Below are 14,015 nucleotides of genomic sequence, written 5' to 3'. Positions count from 1 at the left end.
CAAGGAACCAGAGTCAGGGATGAAGCTGCAAGAGAAGACGCAGTTTCAGCAAGTTAGTCGACTCAAACTGAGACTGGGTCGACTAAATTGCAGGTGGGTTGACTCAGTCTCAATCTGCATCGACTAAATTTCAAAAAAATAGATAGGATTTTGAAAATCTGTGGCACGATACGTAGATTAGTCAACTCAGTCCAGTCTTAGTCGACTAAACCCTAGGTTAGTCGACTCAGTGTAAAATTGAGTCGACTTAGTTGTGTGGGCAGAGCACAGCGGGTTTTCTGTTTGGGTCTAGGATTGGATTTTGATCCTAAGATCTTAAAATCTGGTTTGATAGATCTTAAAAAGGCTAACTCAGAGATTGGACTGGGATTAAGTCCAAAGGATGAGAACATGTGAGAAATGGATGTACATGGGCTCGATGAGTGCTTTCATGTATTGGGTTCAACCAAGAGAGTTTTTTGATCGGACCTATTGGCTATGTATATATATATATATATATACAGAGGATGTATTAGGATTTCAAGGATGATTGAGATGAATGGAATGAATTGATCTTTTCTCCTTAACTCTCTCCCTCTCTGGTTCCAACGCCAAACCCTAGCCGTCTTCTCTATTCTTCTTTGTCAGCTGGATTAACATCCAGATTTAACACGAGGCGATCCTCATCTGGTACGGGAGTTGTACCGATTTCTCAACATAAAGAGCAGTTTGTGTATAACTTTGGCTAGGCTGAAAAGCAAAACACATTTTGCATTACTATTCTTCCTTAATAAGAGCTCAAAGTATAATTTTCTAATGTTATTTCATTATTTTTTTAGCATGTAATATAATAGGCTAAACGAAACATGCAAATGACAGAACCAATTTATTTTATCAGATTTTCAAATAAACAAGAATAGAATAAACAATCATTGATCAGAATGAAATCGGTAATCATGTGTACTAGCAAACTTGTGCACATGTGCACACACGTATAAAAGCATTAAAGGCATCTTAATTAAGGCTTTGACATCTTATTGTTAAATTCCTGATTTTGGCCCTGCAAATGCATATAGATTCTATTAGGGTCTAGTAATACTTCATTAGTTTATGAACTAAGGATTGGATAAATTATTGGTAAAAACATTTATGGTCCAAAATGTGCTGCAGTTTTCTAAACCTGCAGTTTAACAAAGGGTAGAAATAATGACAGATGTTTTGGAAAGGTCAAATAGAAGGCACCTTGTAGAATCTTCGGAGAGAAAATGTCAAGTTCCAATAATGGAAGCGGATGGAAGGTCATCCATATTATAAACAATCTTAGTATCTCTCTTGCATTGCTTTGAATAATTCTTCAGATTATTCCTCATTTCACCAATTAGTCACCACACATCACTTGCAGATTATCTAATAAGTATAAAGAAACTTATAATTCTAAATATGAGAATCTATACTACCAAAGTTAACCAAATTTCAAACCACTCCAGTACATTGTTAATTGTCATAAAAGAATCAGCAAGTAAGATGTAAAAACATCAGATGCATAACTGACTTTATTCCTAATATTTAGTAAATAGTTCATTAAAGGCCTCTACGCTTTTCTCGATTCAGAATTGGCACAATTAAGCCCTGAGGGATGCTACTACACAAACGGACAGCAAACTTACTGATCACATAAGCAGTTGCAAGAGAAGATAGCATCAGTAGTCATCAAATTACCTGAGCTGAAAATTCCTTTGATTGTACCAGAAAGTCACGGATGTGGTTTTTAAATATATGGAGATCATTTCTTGACTCAAACAGCCCATCAAAAAACCGAGTCACCTGCAAAACATACTCAATATCCCGATAACTTCACCAAAAGAGAACTGATAATAAAAAAAGGGAACCTGGATCACTTACCTCTGCCAGTGTCATATTCGGAAAAGATGTCCCTAGTAGTTTTATGGTGTAATCACGAACAAATGCTATATTACTAGGGAATGGAATAGGGACCGTTGAGGCATCCCACAAGGGCTCTGTTAATGAACCAGAATCTAACTGAAATGGCAACAATAGATTAAGTTAACACGGAAAATTGAGATCAGAAGATGCAAAACAAAAATTCAGTAATTACCAGGCAAAACAAATGTTGCAGTACTAAAACGTGCAGCTTGAAACCAGGTTTGTGAAATGTGTCCGTCAAGACAGCAAATATTTCTTGCTCTATTGTTAAGAAATACATCCTATGAAATTGATTACAAAACTCTGAAACCTGTCAATACACCATACATACAGTATGTTAACTACGTCAAGCCAAACACTGGACAGCCAAAATTGGTGGGATCAAACCTGAAAGTTCTTTAGCATTTCCAATAAAAGATTAAGGCCAGTCTCAGCAATATTCCTCTCAGTGTGCCGGAAAGCCCAGATGATAGAATCCATGACAAGCTTCAATTGCTACATCAGGCAAAAGTATAGTGAAAAAGAGGGGCAACTAATAAGGATTGTACACACAATATTCATGTGCACTTGCATTTGAATAAGCATATGAAAGATACTCAAGGAAATATGGATCCCAACCTGACTTGATAACCTGATTAAAGCATGAAAACAATGTGTAGCAATTGCACGTAATAAACAAAAGAACTTAAGACGATGCTCAGGATAATCTTCAAAGTTCTTTGTAATCATCTGCAGAGAAAAGATGGAAACTGATAATACTATTTGAAAAAAACCTGCACAATGAAGAGACATTTCTACATTAATCTGTTAATTCTCACCTCAAGAGTGCATTGGAAAACAGCTTCGAATATGTGGGGGATGTGTTCCATCGTTAGATTTTTATATCTATCAGAAAAGGGTAAGAAACATACATGACTACCATGGCCTAGAATGTGTAACTAGCAAATTTTAAACAAAAAAAAAAAAAAAGAAGAAGAACAATGTGAGGCAGTTAAAGTCCATTGGTAACTAGAAAATGTCACACAAGTCCAACAAATGAATAAGTTTGCCATTTATTATGCAATTGATGGTGGCAACCCTTAAAGAATGACAAGACAAAACTTACATATGGAAGCAATGCAACCTAAAAACATAATAATAATAAATTTTAGGAATTATTTATTTCATATTTTCTATACCAAATTAGGAATGTCAATACATGTATATATGCCTGCTAATGAGCTAGAACTAGGTTGAGTTAATCCAAGAATTACAAAGTCGTAGCCCAAAACATAGCCCGATAAGTGGAACAGCCTGATAGGAGTTCAAGTACAAAAAACAAGGACTTGATTTTCAGTTTGATTATAAAAGCTACATTTTGTAGGAAAGTAGTTTAAGTTTGTTCCGGTACATATTGTGCTGACTATACAAGTGCGGTAATGCATGCTAGCTGTACCGGTTTTTTTTGTGTATGTTTCTCCATTCCATTCCCATTCATGTTAGCTCATGCCAATCAATAGTGACCAAATGAACTATAAAGGCAGCATAAATCGCTGTTTCTTTAATGAACCTTGGCACATGGCCTGGCATGACAGGCACACAGCATGGCAACCGGCAAGGCAGCATGTGGTACCAGACTGTGACTGGCACGGATTTAGCATGTGATACATATATCTATCATTTTGAAAATCTTTAAGTGTCCACTTAAGTGAATGGATTGGTTAAAGAAGACTCAACTTCACAATGCTTGCATTTTTAAGGTAGTAGAGTATTGTTGATAGAGGACTTGAACTTGGGATACACAATTGGATATTCAATTACCTGAAATCTCCCACCCCCTTGTCTCTTCTTTCTACCGCTCCCTCTTCTTATCCTTCTCCTTCTAATTCCTCCCTCTTCTCTACAAGAAAAAAAATTTAATATTGAGATATTTTAATCTATTTTGTATGTATTATATGATTTCAGAAACAATTAATCATAAAAAATTGTAAGGTCAACAAAACTCCTAATTGAAACATCAATTTTTGGTTGCTTGCAACTTAGTTTCTTACCAAAACATAGAATCTTTGATTTATTACCAAGAATTCAGGTCCCAATGGGACATCTCGTGGGACACCGGGACAAGATACCATCCCATATATCGAGATGGGGCCATCCCGCTAGTGTCCCAACGTTCCAATTGGGATGCGTTGGGACATTCTTTGTCCCAAGTGTTGGGATGGGGCAGGACGGCGGTGCATCCCATTCCATGAAAAAACTGGAATATAACCGTCCCACGGGATTTAAAAACTTGGTTATTACAATACCCAATTTTTAAGTACACTTAGCATCAGACAGCCATAGTTTGGATATGCTTGATTCAAAACTTCCATAATCGCATTACGATTTACGATAGTTCAGGAGTTTGCTGAAAGTGCTCAGTGGATATCTAAATTTGTGAATTTTTAGAATGACACAAAGTCGGGAATCTGAATCACCTGACAGCCCCAACAATATGATTTTGCCACAACAGTCAGCATAACAAGAAACAAATTCAACTAATTCCTCCAATGAAAATCGAATTAGTTTATATAATATAATATAAAAAAGATTTTACATACATAAAGCAATCTATATTTTTGTTAAAAAGAAAAGTAACCTACGTTAACACAAATCAAATATGTAAATGCGGACATACAAATTGAACACTGAGGCAATCTCTCCTAATAATGTAAAGAGAAAACAAGTTATCCATTTTTTGAATCATTTAATAGTTAAAAAGACGAGGTCAGAGTTCTACGTTAAGATAAGAGGAAATAAGCTTACTTTCTGATTTATAGCTTTTAGAACTCAGGCCTAAGTCAACTCTATGTAAACAGGGTAACCAAATAAAAATTAAAAACTAACATTACATATTTCACATGTACTAATAAGGCAACAAATGAAAGATAGATTATTTTGTAGAACATACTTGTTTATAATTGTGGCAAATAGCGATAACACTTCAGATTCTCTAGCATCAGGCAAATTTCTAGCATAGTCACCAAGTATATGATTCATCATTCGTGGCACAAAATGCTTCACAATTTGTGGTTGATCTTCAGCCTTATCCACAAACATTTCAATCAGCTTGAGAGTCTCTCGCTTAACAGTTCTGTTATTATCATTAATTACTTAGTAGCGGCAAAATTACTCCTAGAAATCTAGATAACGAAAAAATTGCAAAATGCAACATGATGAGGCAAAGTTGTCACATTGATGCCTCACCGAAGAAGCTTTACATAGGATGTTCTTGAAGCAAATGGCCCCCCTTCAGCAATACTATTAGATATAAGAGCACTGTACATTCTGCTAAGGAAAAAAAATAAAATGAAACTATTTCTCAGGCCTAAAACTGTGAAAGCGCTGAAAGATGTGAACTAAATTCTGTACCTGTAGACGGTTAGCATGTCGCAAAATATCAAGGATATTTGTGGAAAGAAAAATGTCCCAAGAGAACTAGCAACACTAGCGTTTGTCTGCCAAGCATCAGTAGGTTGTGTTACTTCCATTTAATTCAACAAAGCATTACTAAAGAAAGTCAATACTTTGCAACAAAAACTAGATATAATTGCAAAGAGACTTCAACATTACATATTTGGATATCCTTATATTGAGGGTATATCAAAAATAACTTCAAATTTACAAAATAAGTGTTACTCCATTACCAAGTTCACCAGATATAAAATTAGTGCTACAATACCTAATAACACTGGTTTTTGCAAATTTACCATCACGTAAATATACTGACATGGTCAACAGGCTCATGTCAAGCAACATTAGAAGCACCATACATTTTCAAAGAACAAGTTGAGATACATACGCAAGTCTAGACACATTGTCCTAATCAAACAAGCCAAACAGAGTACCTGTAAGATATTAAGAACGATTCTGATAACATCCAGATCCTTCAGAACATCAACACTTTGACTTGCTAGTCCGAAAATTTCCACCCATTTCTGCCACATAATGTTGGCCATCACAGATCGTCAGAAGGTCAAAAGTTGAAACCATAAATAAAAGAAAAATTCTAGAAAATGTATACAGTTTCTAAAGGAACTAGACCATCATGGGCAAAACTCAAAGTCAGGTCTATGTATTAAGCTTTAAGCTAAATCACTTGCCTGATTTGGAAGGTCCATTAACCTTTTCAGATACTCATCTCTCTTTGCAGGGTCAGATTCTGCTTGTATCATATGGCCAACCTACATGTACACCGAGTAATAACAATCAATGCCCTTCAGAATACTGACATTATAAGGTAAAAGATAAAGAAAATACAAATGAATAATTTGACAAATAATGGATTTTGCCTAAACCTACCGATTCATAAAATGTATGAATTTGATGAGGCTCAAGATCTGCAACTGTAGTTCGAAGACCAGATAGAAGGTCGGAAACAAAAGGCTCATTCTCCCCTACCTGAGGTATCAATAGGCACATAACTGAAATTGAGAATGATCAAATTTAAGTGTTTTCACACTGGCAACTGAATCGCTTTATGTGTGAAATCAAGCAGATTTACAGATCAAGAAACAAACAGTGATAAAACCATGATAGCAAGGTAAGAGAAAAATTAGAAGGAATGGAAGCAGAGATCTAGATTGACATCAACTACATTATGTAACTATTTATGTGCATGTGTGTGCACATGTGCATGTCTGTATGTGAAAACAATCATGAAAACATATATAGAAATACATACATATGAATATATGCATACACACTGACATAAATATGATTGCATAACGTATTGACAAATGGAAACATAGATAAGTACAAGCTCTTTTATAAGTGTTTTTAAATAATTTTCCTTATATAAATAAAAAAGGAAATTAATAATGAAGAGAAATATATCATTGGACTAAGAAGATAAAAATATATTGATAAATTTAAAATAACTAGGGTTTAAGTGTTAAACAAGCATCCAGAAAACTTATTTTATTCATAACCTTGCACCAGAGATATAGCCCACAGCAAAATGAACAGCAATAGGCAATCTCTAGCACTTGAGTTAAGACAACAATGAGATATGTTATCGTCTACTAATATTTATTTGGATTTTCAAGTGTAAATGACACAAATTACAAAATATCTTGGAAAAATAAACAGCAGCCAAAAGTTTGAATGACTGATCTATTTCATGAACATGGCATGAATGATCAAGAAATCGATACACTACCTGAAACATGAAATATTTGGGGAATATTTAGTTGATATATCATAGGTTTGTTCAGTGAATAGGAACCATCTGAACTAATCAAAACCTGTCAAATATTTGAAATATGGCAGGCATATAACTATAAATAGTCCCAGACAATCCCAATGAATATCATTTAATAAGAGAAAGTCACCAATAGTAAATGATTATCAATGTCATTGCATTGATTATTTCCATTAGCTGTAATGCATCATCACTTGGAACATATGTTCAGCTGTGATATACAGCTTTCCTAACCACTTCACAGCAATAATAGATAATTAATTTTATATAAATATCAAATTACAAGTACAAGTTGTATGGGAATGCCTGTGTGATTACAAATTTCCGCTTGCATTTCTGAACAATCTTCAAGAAAGTATCACATGCCATATCCTGCAATAAAAGTAATGATATTAATACGGTAAATGAAGCATGAATACATTGCCTTCTTACCAAATTCAAAATCAAAGAAGGCAGTCGACACAAACTTTCGAGTCTCGACCATCTCAGCATAGAAAAAATGCATGCAAAACAATGGAATTGACGGGTAAAACATGTAATTTGACTTCAAAATCAAAGAAGGCAGTCAACGCATAAGCTCTCGAGTCTCAACTATCTAAGCACAGAAAAAATGTCTGCAAAACAATGGAATTGATGGGTAAAACATGTAATTTGATTTCAAATTAGGCTATCACTCAAAAGAAAGCAGTTTAAAGGTATAATAAAGCAGCATAAGCAAACTGAAAGTTAAAGCTGCATGACAAATGCAACACACTATCATAATATGCACAGATATGCATTAAAAAAAGGATTTTGGATCAATTACAAAAAACTTTTTTAGAAAAATGTAGACACTTTCTGAAAACAAATAAATATTCCAATGTTGTTGGGAAGAATAAAATAAAAAATTTAATGCCAATTAACTATTATATGAGCATTATTAACATCTGAGATTAATGTTGCCATACAAACATTTAATTAATTGGTACATACTTTTCTCCATACTAAAAAAAGATAGGGTCCTTGTAGTTAAAGCTAGCAAGCAAATATGCTTGAGTTTGATGGTGATCAGAAACAAATTTGTTGTTGGTTCTTGTTTGGAGAGCTTAGGGAAAATTTTCAGCATGTAGGACCTTCAACCCACATAAGATACCTTCTTCATCTGTGGTTTCACCACATAGAGTCCATCTAGAATTTCCATATCCAGAAAGGCATCCTTCTCCAAAGCATTTTTGGTATAATTATTTTATCTTTTTTTTTCATTATAGGAGTTGGCTTGTTATTCCAGTCAAGGAGAGATAACACTCTAACAGGCCACACAATTCGGCTGTTCGTGCCAGGAAAATTGATGTCCTTGAACTGATGAACAAGACAATCCAACATCATCATAGTGATGTGTCACCATGGGAGCAAAACAAGCCCCTATAAAGGAAAACAAAGGGCAATTTCAAAGGTAAAATCCATGCTAGACCTAAATATTAGTCTTATGTGCAGGTAATTGTCCAGTGACAGGTCCCTGTCATCTTTAAGAATTCCAACCTGTGGACCCATGACCAAGTCTCAAGAATCCACTGCAGGTTCTTTTTTGGGCAAACCAAGGGTATGGACAACACAGTAATTGATTTTGGACCAAATAGGGATGGCCTAAAGTGCATTGGTACTTGTAAGAAACAGATCGAACTAGGTTTAAGTCAAGAAACCTCCTTACTCTCCAGTTACAGAAAATGTGCTTTTTGGTGATTGTAAGGAGGCCAAAAATTTCTGTTGTTAGCCTAAGAACAAGTTTCTAATGGTGATATGCTGATTGACGATCGTCCATAATATTTTTGTAACAGAAATTCAGATCAAAATAAAAGTTAGGGCAAGGCTTAAAATACTGCAAGTAATAATAATACAAGTTGGAGAGAGAATAGAGGAATAGAGATCCGGAGGGAGGGGGAGAGACGGGGCGAGACCTGGCCCAAAAGAAATCCTTTCTTCCAAAATAAATCACATAAAATGTCACTAATGGCCAGCCATAAGGCTTTATACATCTTAAACGACTTTCAAGCCAACTGGAACTCTTAATAATTAAGAAATTAATTTCCAAAAACTTTTCTAAAATGGAAAATTTGGGATTCCACAATAAAACAGCCTAAAGTCAAATCTTAATCACTTTTTAACTTACCCAACCCAATTTGCAGCTAAAAATAGAACTTTTCAACACCAATTCCATTTGAAATAGGTCTCTAGAATACACTCAAAAGGTATCTAAATAAAAGATTTTAAACACAAGTGAATTTGAACTTAACTAACTTTTTGCTTCGTCATCAGTAATACTATTCAAAAGGGTCCTAAAACTGAAAAACTGGAAACAAAAGCAGGTGAGAAAAGCTCAAATATCAAAAAATCAACAGGATGAGTGAAATTAACATCTGAAAAACTCACAATGGATGGAGTGATGAAAAGTGAAAACAAACTGCAACAGATGAAAGGTGTCTAGAACCTTAAAAAGTCACTAGAAGATAATGGAAAATCAATTAAAACAAATTTTCAACATCAAGTCTTTCTTGGTTACTACTTAGTGCATAGTCCTCTCCACTTATTAGGTGTATCTAATGTGAAATGGTGCTTCCATCTAACATTTTTCCATGAATAAAGGTTTTCACTCACCTATGGTGCTCTCTCCAATTGGATCCCTATTAGTGAATATCAATTACTTGCTCCATCATCATCTTGTCAAGAACTGGCCATCTCATTAGACAGGTGCATTTTGAACCCCAAGACCATCAAAGTTTAATTTTGCAATGCACTCTTGTGGTACTTTTCTTTATGTAAGCATAAGATGAGTCATACTGGTGGCATGAACCCTAATCCGTCTACTAGGTGAGACTGAATGGCTGCATAATGTTTGTGAACATTACTGAGCAAATAACTGTGCCATAAGATGATGGCCCTCATCTTTTTCTGCTAACTCATTCACCTCTGTGACAGGTAATTCATCAGCATGCAGGCCATGTAGGACCATCGCCTTGGACTCCACATTTTGTTTTGCCATGCAACTGGGTATTTGCTAATATGAGAGCATTATGCAGTGAATCTAAGCATTACTGAGTGAATAACATAACTATTTTAAATCAAAAAAGACAGACAAATACCTAATCAATATAGTTAAAAAGAATAATTTTCCAAAAAGAACCAAGTAAACTTTTCTTCAAACATATAAATCTCACATAACAACAACTAAACAAAACTAACTATTTTCCTGAATCTTGATGCAACATCTCTCTGGTAAACTGGAGTCGAACAAAAAAACCAACTTTCTTTAAAAATATAAATATTTGCCTCCTAAAATGAAATCAACATGGTAGTTTAGCCAGAGAACAATCATGCTTGTCAGTGAACCAAACATTACATTGCATAACATCTCATATGGTCGGTGACCACCAGCATTATATCAGAGGTCCAAAAAATCACACACGCACGCACGCATGCATGCAGAGAGAGAGAGAGAGAGAGAGAGAGAGAGAGAGGATATACACCTGAACTCCTGGGTGTGTTTCATGCATAAACTCAAACAACTTGTTAACAACTGTTTTCAGAAACTTCCAGTGAGCTCTTAGAAACTTCGGATACTGTCCCACAACATACCTGGTAATTTGAAATAAAATTAATGAGAAAGCAAATAGAATTGTTAACCATGCATGATTCAAAATCTTAATGATTCTTACATGATGTTACTAGCTATTACAGCTTTATTATCTTTTCCTCTAGTGATTTCGCAGAGATTCAGTAAATCACGAATGACCAGAACTAGAAACCTATTTTCCTGTCATACATAAATCAGAGAAAAAAAAAATAAATGAGTTACTTGAAAATTAGGTGAAAGGTATGGACAGAATGAAATCATACATAAAAAATAAAATAAGTAGAAAAACTAGTTAAGCTAGTTAAGCTACATACAGTAATGAAGGCAAGCAAACTTCCATGAAAATGATGAAATGTATTACTAGAAACAGAAGGATGGCAACTAGGCTAGCATATGAAGGTGCATAGGAAACCTAACTAACTTGCAAGAAAAATCATGAAAACCTTTTCCTGAATATAAGGTTTTCAATCCCCTGAGACGGGGTTGTTCCGATTTTTCCATTGAACGAGACACGCCACCATCCCGTCCCATCCCAACACTTGGGATAGAAGATGTCCAAAGGCATCCCAATCGGGATGCTGGGACTTAGCGGAACGACTGTCCCAACACATAAGATGATACCCTATCCCAATGTCCCGCAGGACGTCCGCTAGGACCTGAATCCTTGCCTGAACATGCTACTGTATTAGATACTTATAAGGAATCATACTCAATATTCCCAAATAAGAAGACAGTATTTAATAAACATCATCAAAATGCACAGATATACAACACATTAACAAATTCAAACTATATATTAACATCAAAATAATAAAAGCCATGAACATCAAATGTTTCCAAATGGAATACAAGGCACCATATCAACCATTTTGCTAGACATCCTACATTACAAATAAAAAGGATAGGGTACCGGTCAATACATAGAGATAAGTGTTTCACCCATTTCCTCCATATCAAAAAAGAAGTAAATATGTTCTACAGAAATTACTTTTCCTAATTTTAACCATGCTGTGTTTTTGCAATCAATGTTTAATTCAAGAAATATAACAATTTAACTCTTATAAATCCATCAATGAATCCCATGTGAAAGTATCCCTAGTCAACAAACACCAGCAACAATGTGAAACTGTGAATGTTACTCACGTCAACAACTTTAACTCCTGGATTGACAATTATAGAACCGATGAGAAAAGCTGTTTAAAAGGGAAGAAAGGGCAGGCTAATCTTTCATGCACCCTTCAAAACTAAAAGATAGTACAGCAACAGATGTAAAGACCACAAGTAAAAAACTAAATTGATATTTGTAATGAAATAAGTAAAATTTGCAAGGATACATAATAAATAGCAAGGATACTTTTATACGGATATTTTTTTTATGGGCTGGCTTAAAGCGACGACAAATTAAAGGTAGAGTACAATGCTAGGATAGACAACAAGAAGAAAAGGGGGGGAAATCAAATATGGCATACTTGTAACCATGGATTCAAAGCTCCATTTTGAATAACCATGACCTCAGCTTTCTTTCAAGCTAAAGACACGTCCATTGTCTAGCCTTTTTGACCAACAGACATCTAGCTACAAAAGTCAGCTAATCATTATTGTTGAATTACAGAATAGTTCAGCATAAATTTAATATAAAAATGCAACATGATCAATTGAACAATCAAACACGACTCAAAATTTCATTCCTGTTCATTTTATGAAGCATTAAAAAGAAAAAGAGACAGTCATGCTTGACAAGAAACCAGCTAGGAAACAATGGAGACTAATGTGCCTATCAGCATCATTTCTAACATACTGAAAGATATTGATAAAAAATACAGAAAAACATGCTATATACATGAACTAATGTTTTGAACTGAAGTCATCTACCTGATCCTCCATCATAGATCCGGATACTGATCCAATTGCCCAGCATAAAGTATTCAAATTGTTCCAACTCCAATCCCCACCAGTTAACTGTTTACTTAATTTCATTAACATCTGAAATATAAATCAAAGATTATGACTTGAGTACTTTGTAAGGTAGATCTATACAAATAACCAAGTTACAGAGCATAACAACTTTCCTCAATATCTATGGTCCAAAGATTTGGGGAGTGATGGCATTCCAAAAACAAAATGACAAAAATTCTAGTATGAATAAAACAATCAAATAGAGATAGTTATGGTCGTGCTCAGGTACAACTGCAGAATTTGCAAGTAGTTGTTCAATGCAGGAAAAAAAAATGGAATGTAAGAGAAACAAAAACAAGAACAAGAAACTGCAAAATTCTACAATTATTACTGGCCTCGCAATAACATGTTTGGCACATACATTACTTATAAAGGTCTACTCTCTTCATTATGCATTTAAATTTTATACTCTACAATAAACTTAAGCCACTCCAGAGCTTTGGTGCAAACAGATATTGACATAGTGAAGAACAAAAGATTCAAAGGCATGTTGCATTCATATATCAGCCACTTAAATTAGAATAGGGAGATATCAACCAGAACAACATTCAATGTGCTTAGATCATATGACAGGAACATAGCAACAAGATGTTCAACAATGAATAGCAATATCAGACAATTATATATTCAGATCATCTCTCAGAGTGCATAGGAACATATGTTAAGATATTATTCTATCAAGAGGAAGAATTCTGTAAATAATAATAAAACCAAATTTTATAGTTTGCAAAAAAATACTAAATAATGTGTAAGGTTACATGTAAGTTCAACGTACAAGAAGCCTTGCAAGTTTGCATAACATTATAGTTAACAATGACATAGAGAACATTTGAAGATGATTTAATAAATTCATTGGTATGCAAAACATAACTCTGAATTTGGTTTTTCCACATAACAGAGTTCCATTTATTAGTTTTCCCTGAAATTTCTATAACCATCGTAATCACCATATGACTATAATGCAAAAGAAACTCAAACATGCCAATCAAATCTATAATAGCTTTGGATCTGATTTTTGATCAGCTTACAGTTTTCAGTGCTGGTCTGAGCAGGGCCAATATTTGCACCAGAGCAGGGTTAGGATTGCTTTTAATCGTAAAAATGCATGTTAATTTTAACTTTTTTTTGGGTGGTGGCATAGCAGAGCATGTGCAGTGACAGACAGCAACCACCACTGCCATAGGCATCAATATTTGAGACCTTGGATCACATCTATGGAAACTGGTGGACAAAGAGTTCTGATTAATATGCGGGGATGATACATCAAGCCCAAAAGACTTCTCAAAAATGGAATCCACCAAGCATGCA

The 14,015-nt window shown here is 34.6% G+C and overlaps 1 protein-coding gene across 2 annotated transcripts in view; it reads right to left on the bottom strand.

Moving 5' to 3' along the window:
* Positions 1 to 14,015, bottom strand: part of LOC105051419 (protein EXPORTIN 1A) — a 31,130-nt gene that overhangs the window by 5,894 nt on the left and 11,221 nt on the right. For both annotated transcript variants that reach the window (XM_073252275.1, XM_010931867.4), the window contains 16 exons: positions 12,624 to 12,734; positions 10,834 to 10,931; positions 10,645 to 10,753; positions 7,451 to 7,516; positions 6,244 to 6,342; positions 6,045 to 6,125; positions 5,790 to 5,879; positions 5,314 to 5,399; positions 5,149 to 5,229; positions 4,853 to 5,035; positions 2,742 to 2,808; positions 2,542 to 2,652; positions 2,311 to 2,418; positions 2,096 to 2,233; positions 1,882 to 2,019; positions 1,699 to 1,803 (listed from right to left, as the gene is read on the bottom strand). In XM_073252275.1, the coding sequence (XP_073108376.1) occupies positions 1,699 to 1,803; positions 1,882 to 2,019; positions 2,096 to 2,233; positions 2,311 to 2,418; positions 2,542 to 2,652; positions 2,742 to 2,808; positions 4,853 to 5,035; positions 5,149 to 5,229; positions 5,314 to 5,399; positions 5,790 to 5,879; positions 6,045 to 6,125; positions 6,244 to 6,342; positions 7,451 to 7,516; positions 10,645 to 10,753; positions 10,834 to 10,931; positions 12,624 to 12,734 (1,671 nt within the window). The remainder of the gene's footprint in view (positions 1 to 1,698; positions 1,804 to 1,881; positions 2,020 to 2,095; positions 2,234 to 2,310; positions 2,419 to 2,541; positions 2,653 to 2,741; positions 2,809 to 4,852; positions 5,036 to 5,148; positions 5,230 to 5,313; positions 5,400 to 5,789; positions 5,880 to 6,044; positions 6,126 to 6,243; positions 6,343 to 7,450; positions 7,517 to 10,644; positions 10,754 to 10,833; positions 10,932 to 12,623; positions 12,735 to 14,015) is intronic.

Source organism: Elaeis guineensis, chromosome 2 (genome assembly GCF_000442705.2).
Source record: "Elaeis guineensis isolate ETL-2024a chromosome 2, EG11, whole genome shotgun sequence".
NCBI classification, from domain to species: Eukaryota; Viridiplantae; Streptophyta; class Magnoliopsida; order Arecales; family Arecaceae; genus Elaeis; species Elaeis guineensis.
The sequence above is the reverse complement of the archived record's forward strand: the minus strand, read 5'-3'. Positions and strand labels throughout refer to the sequence as shown.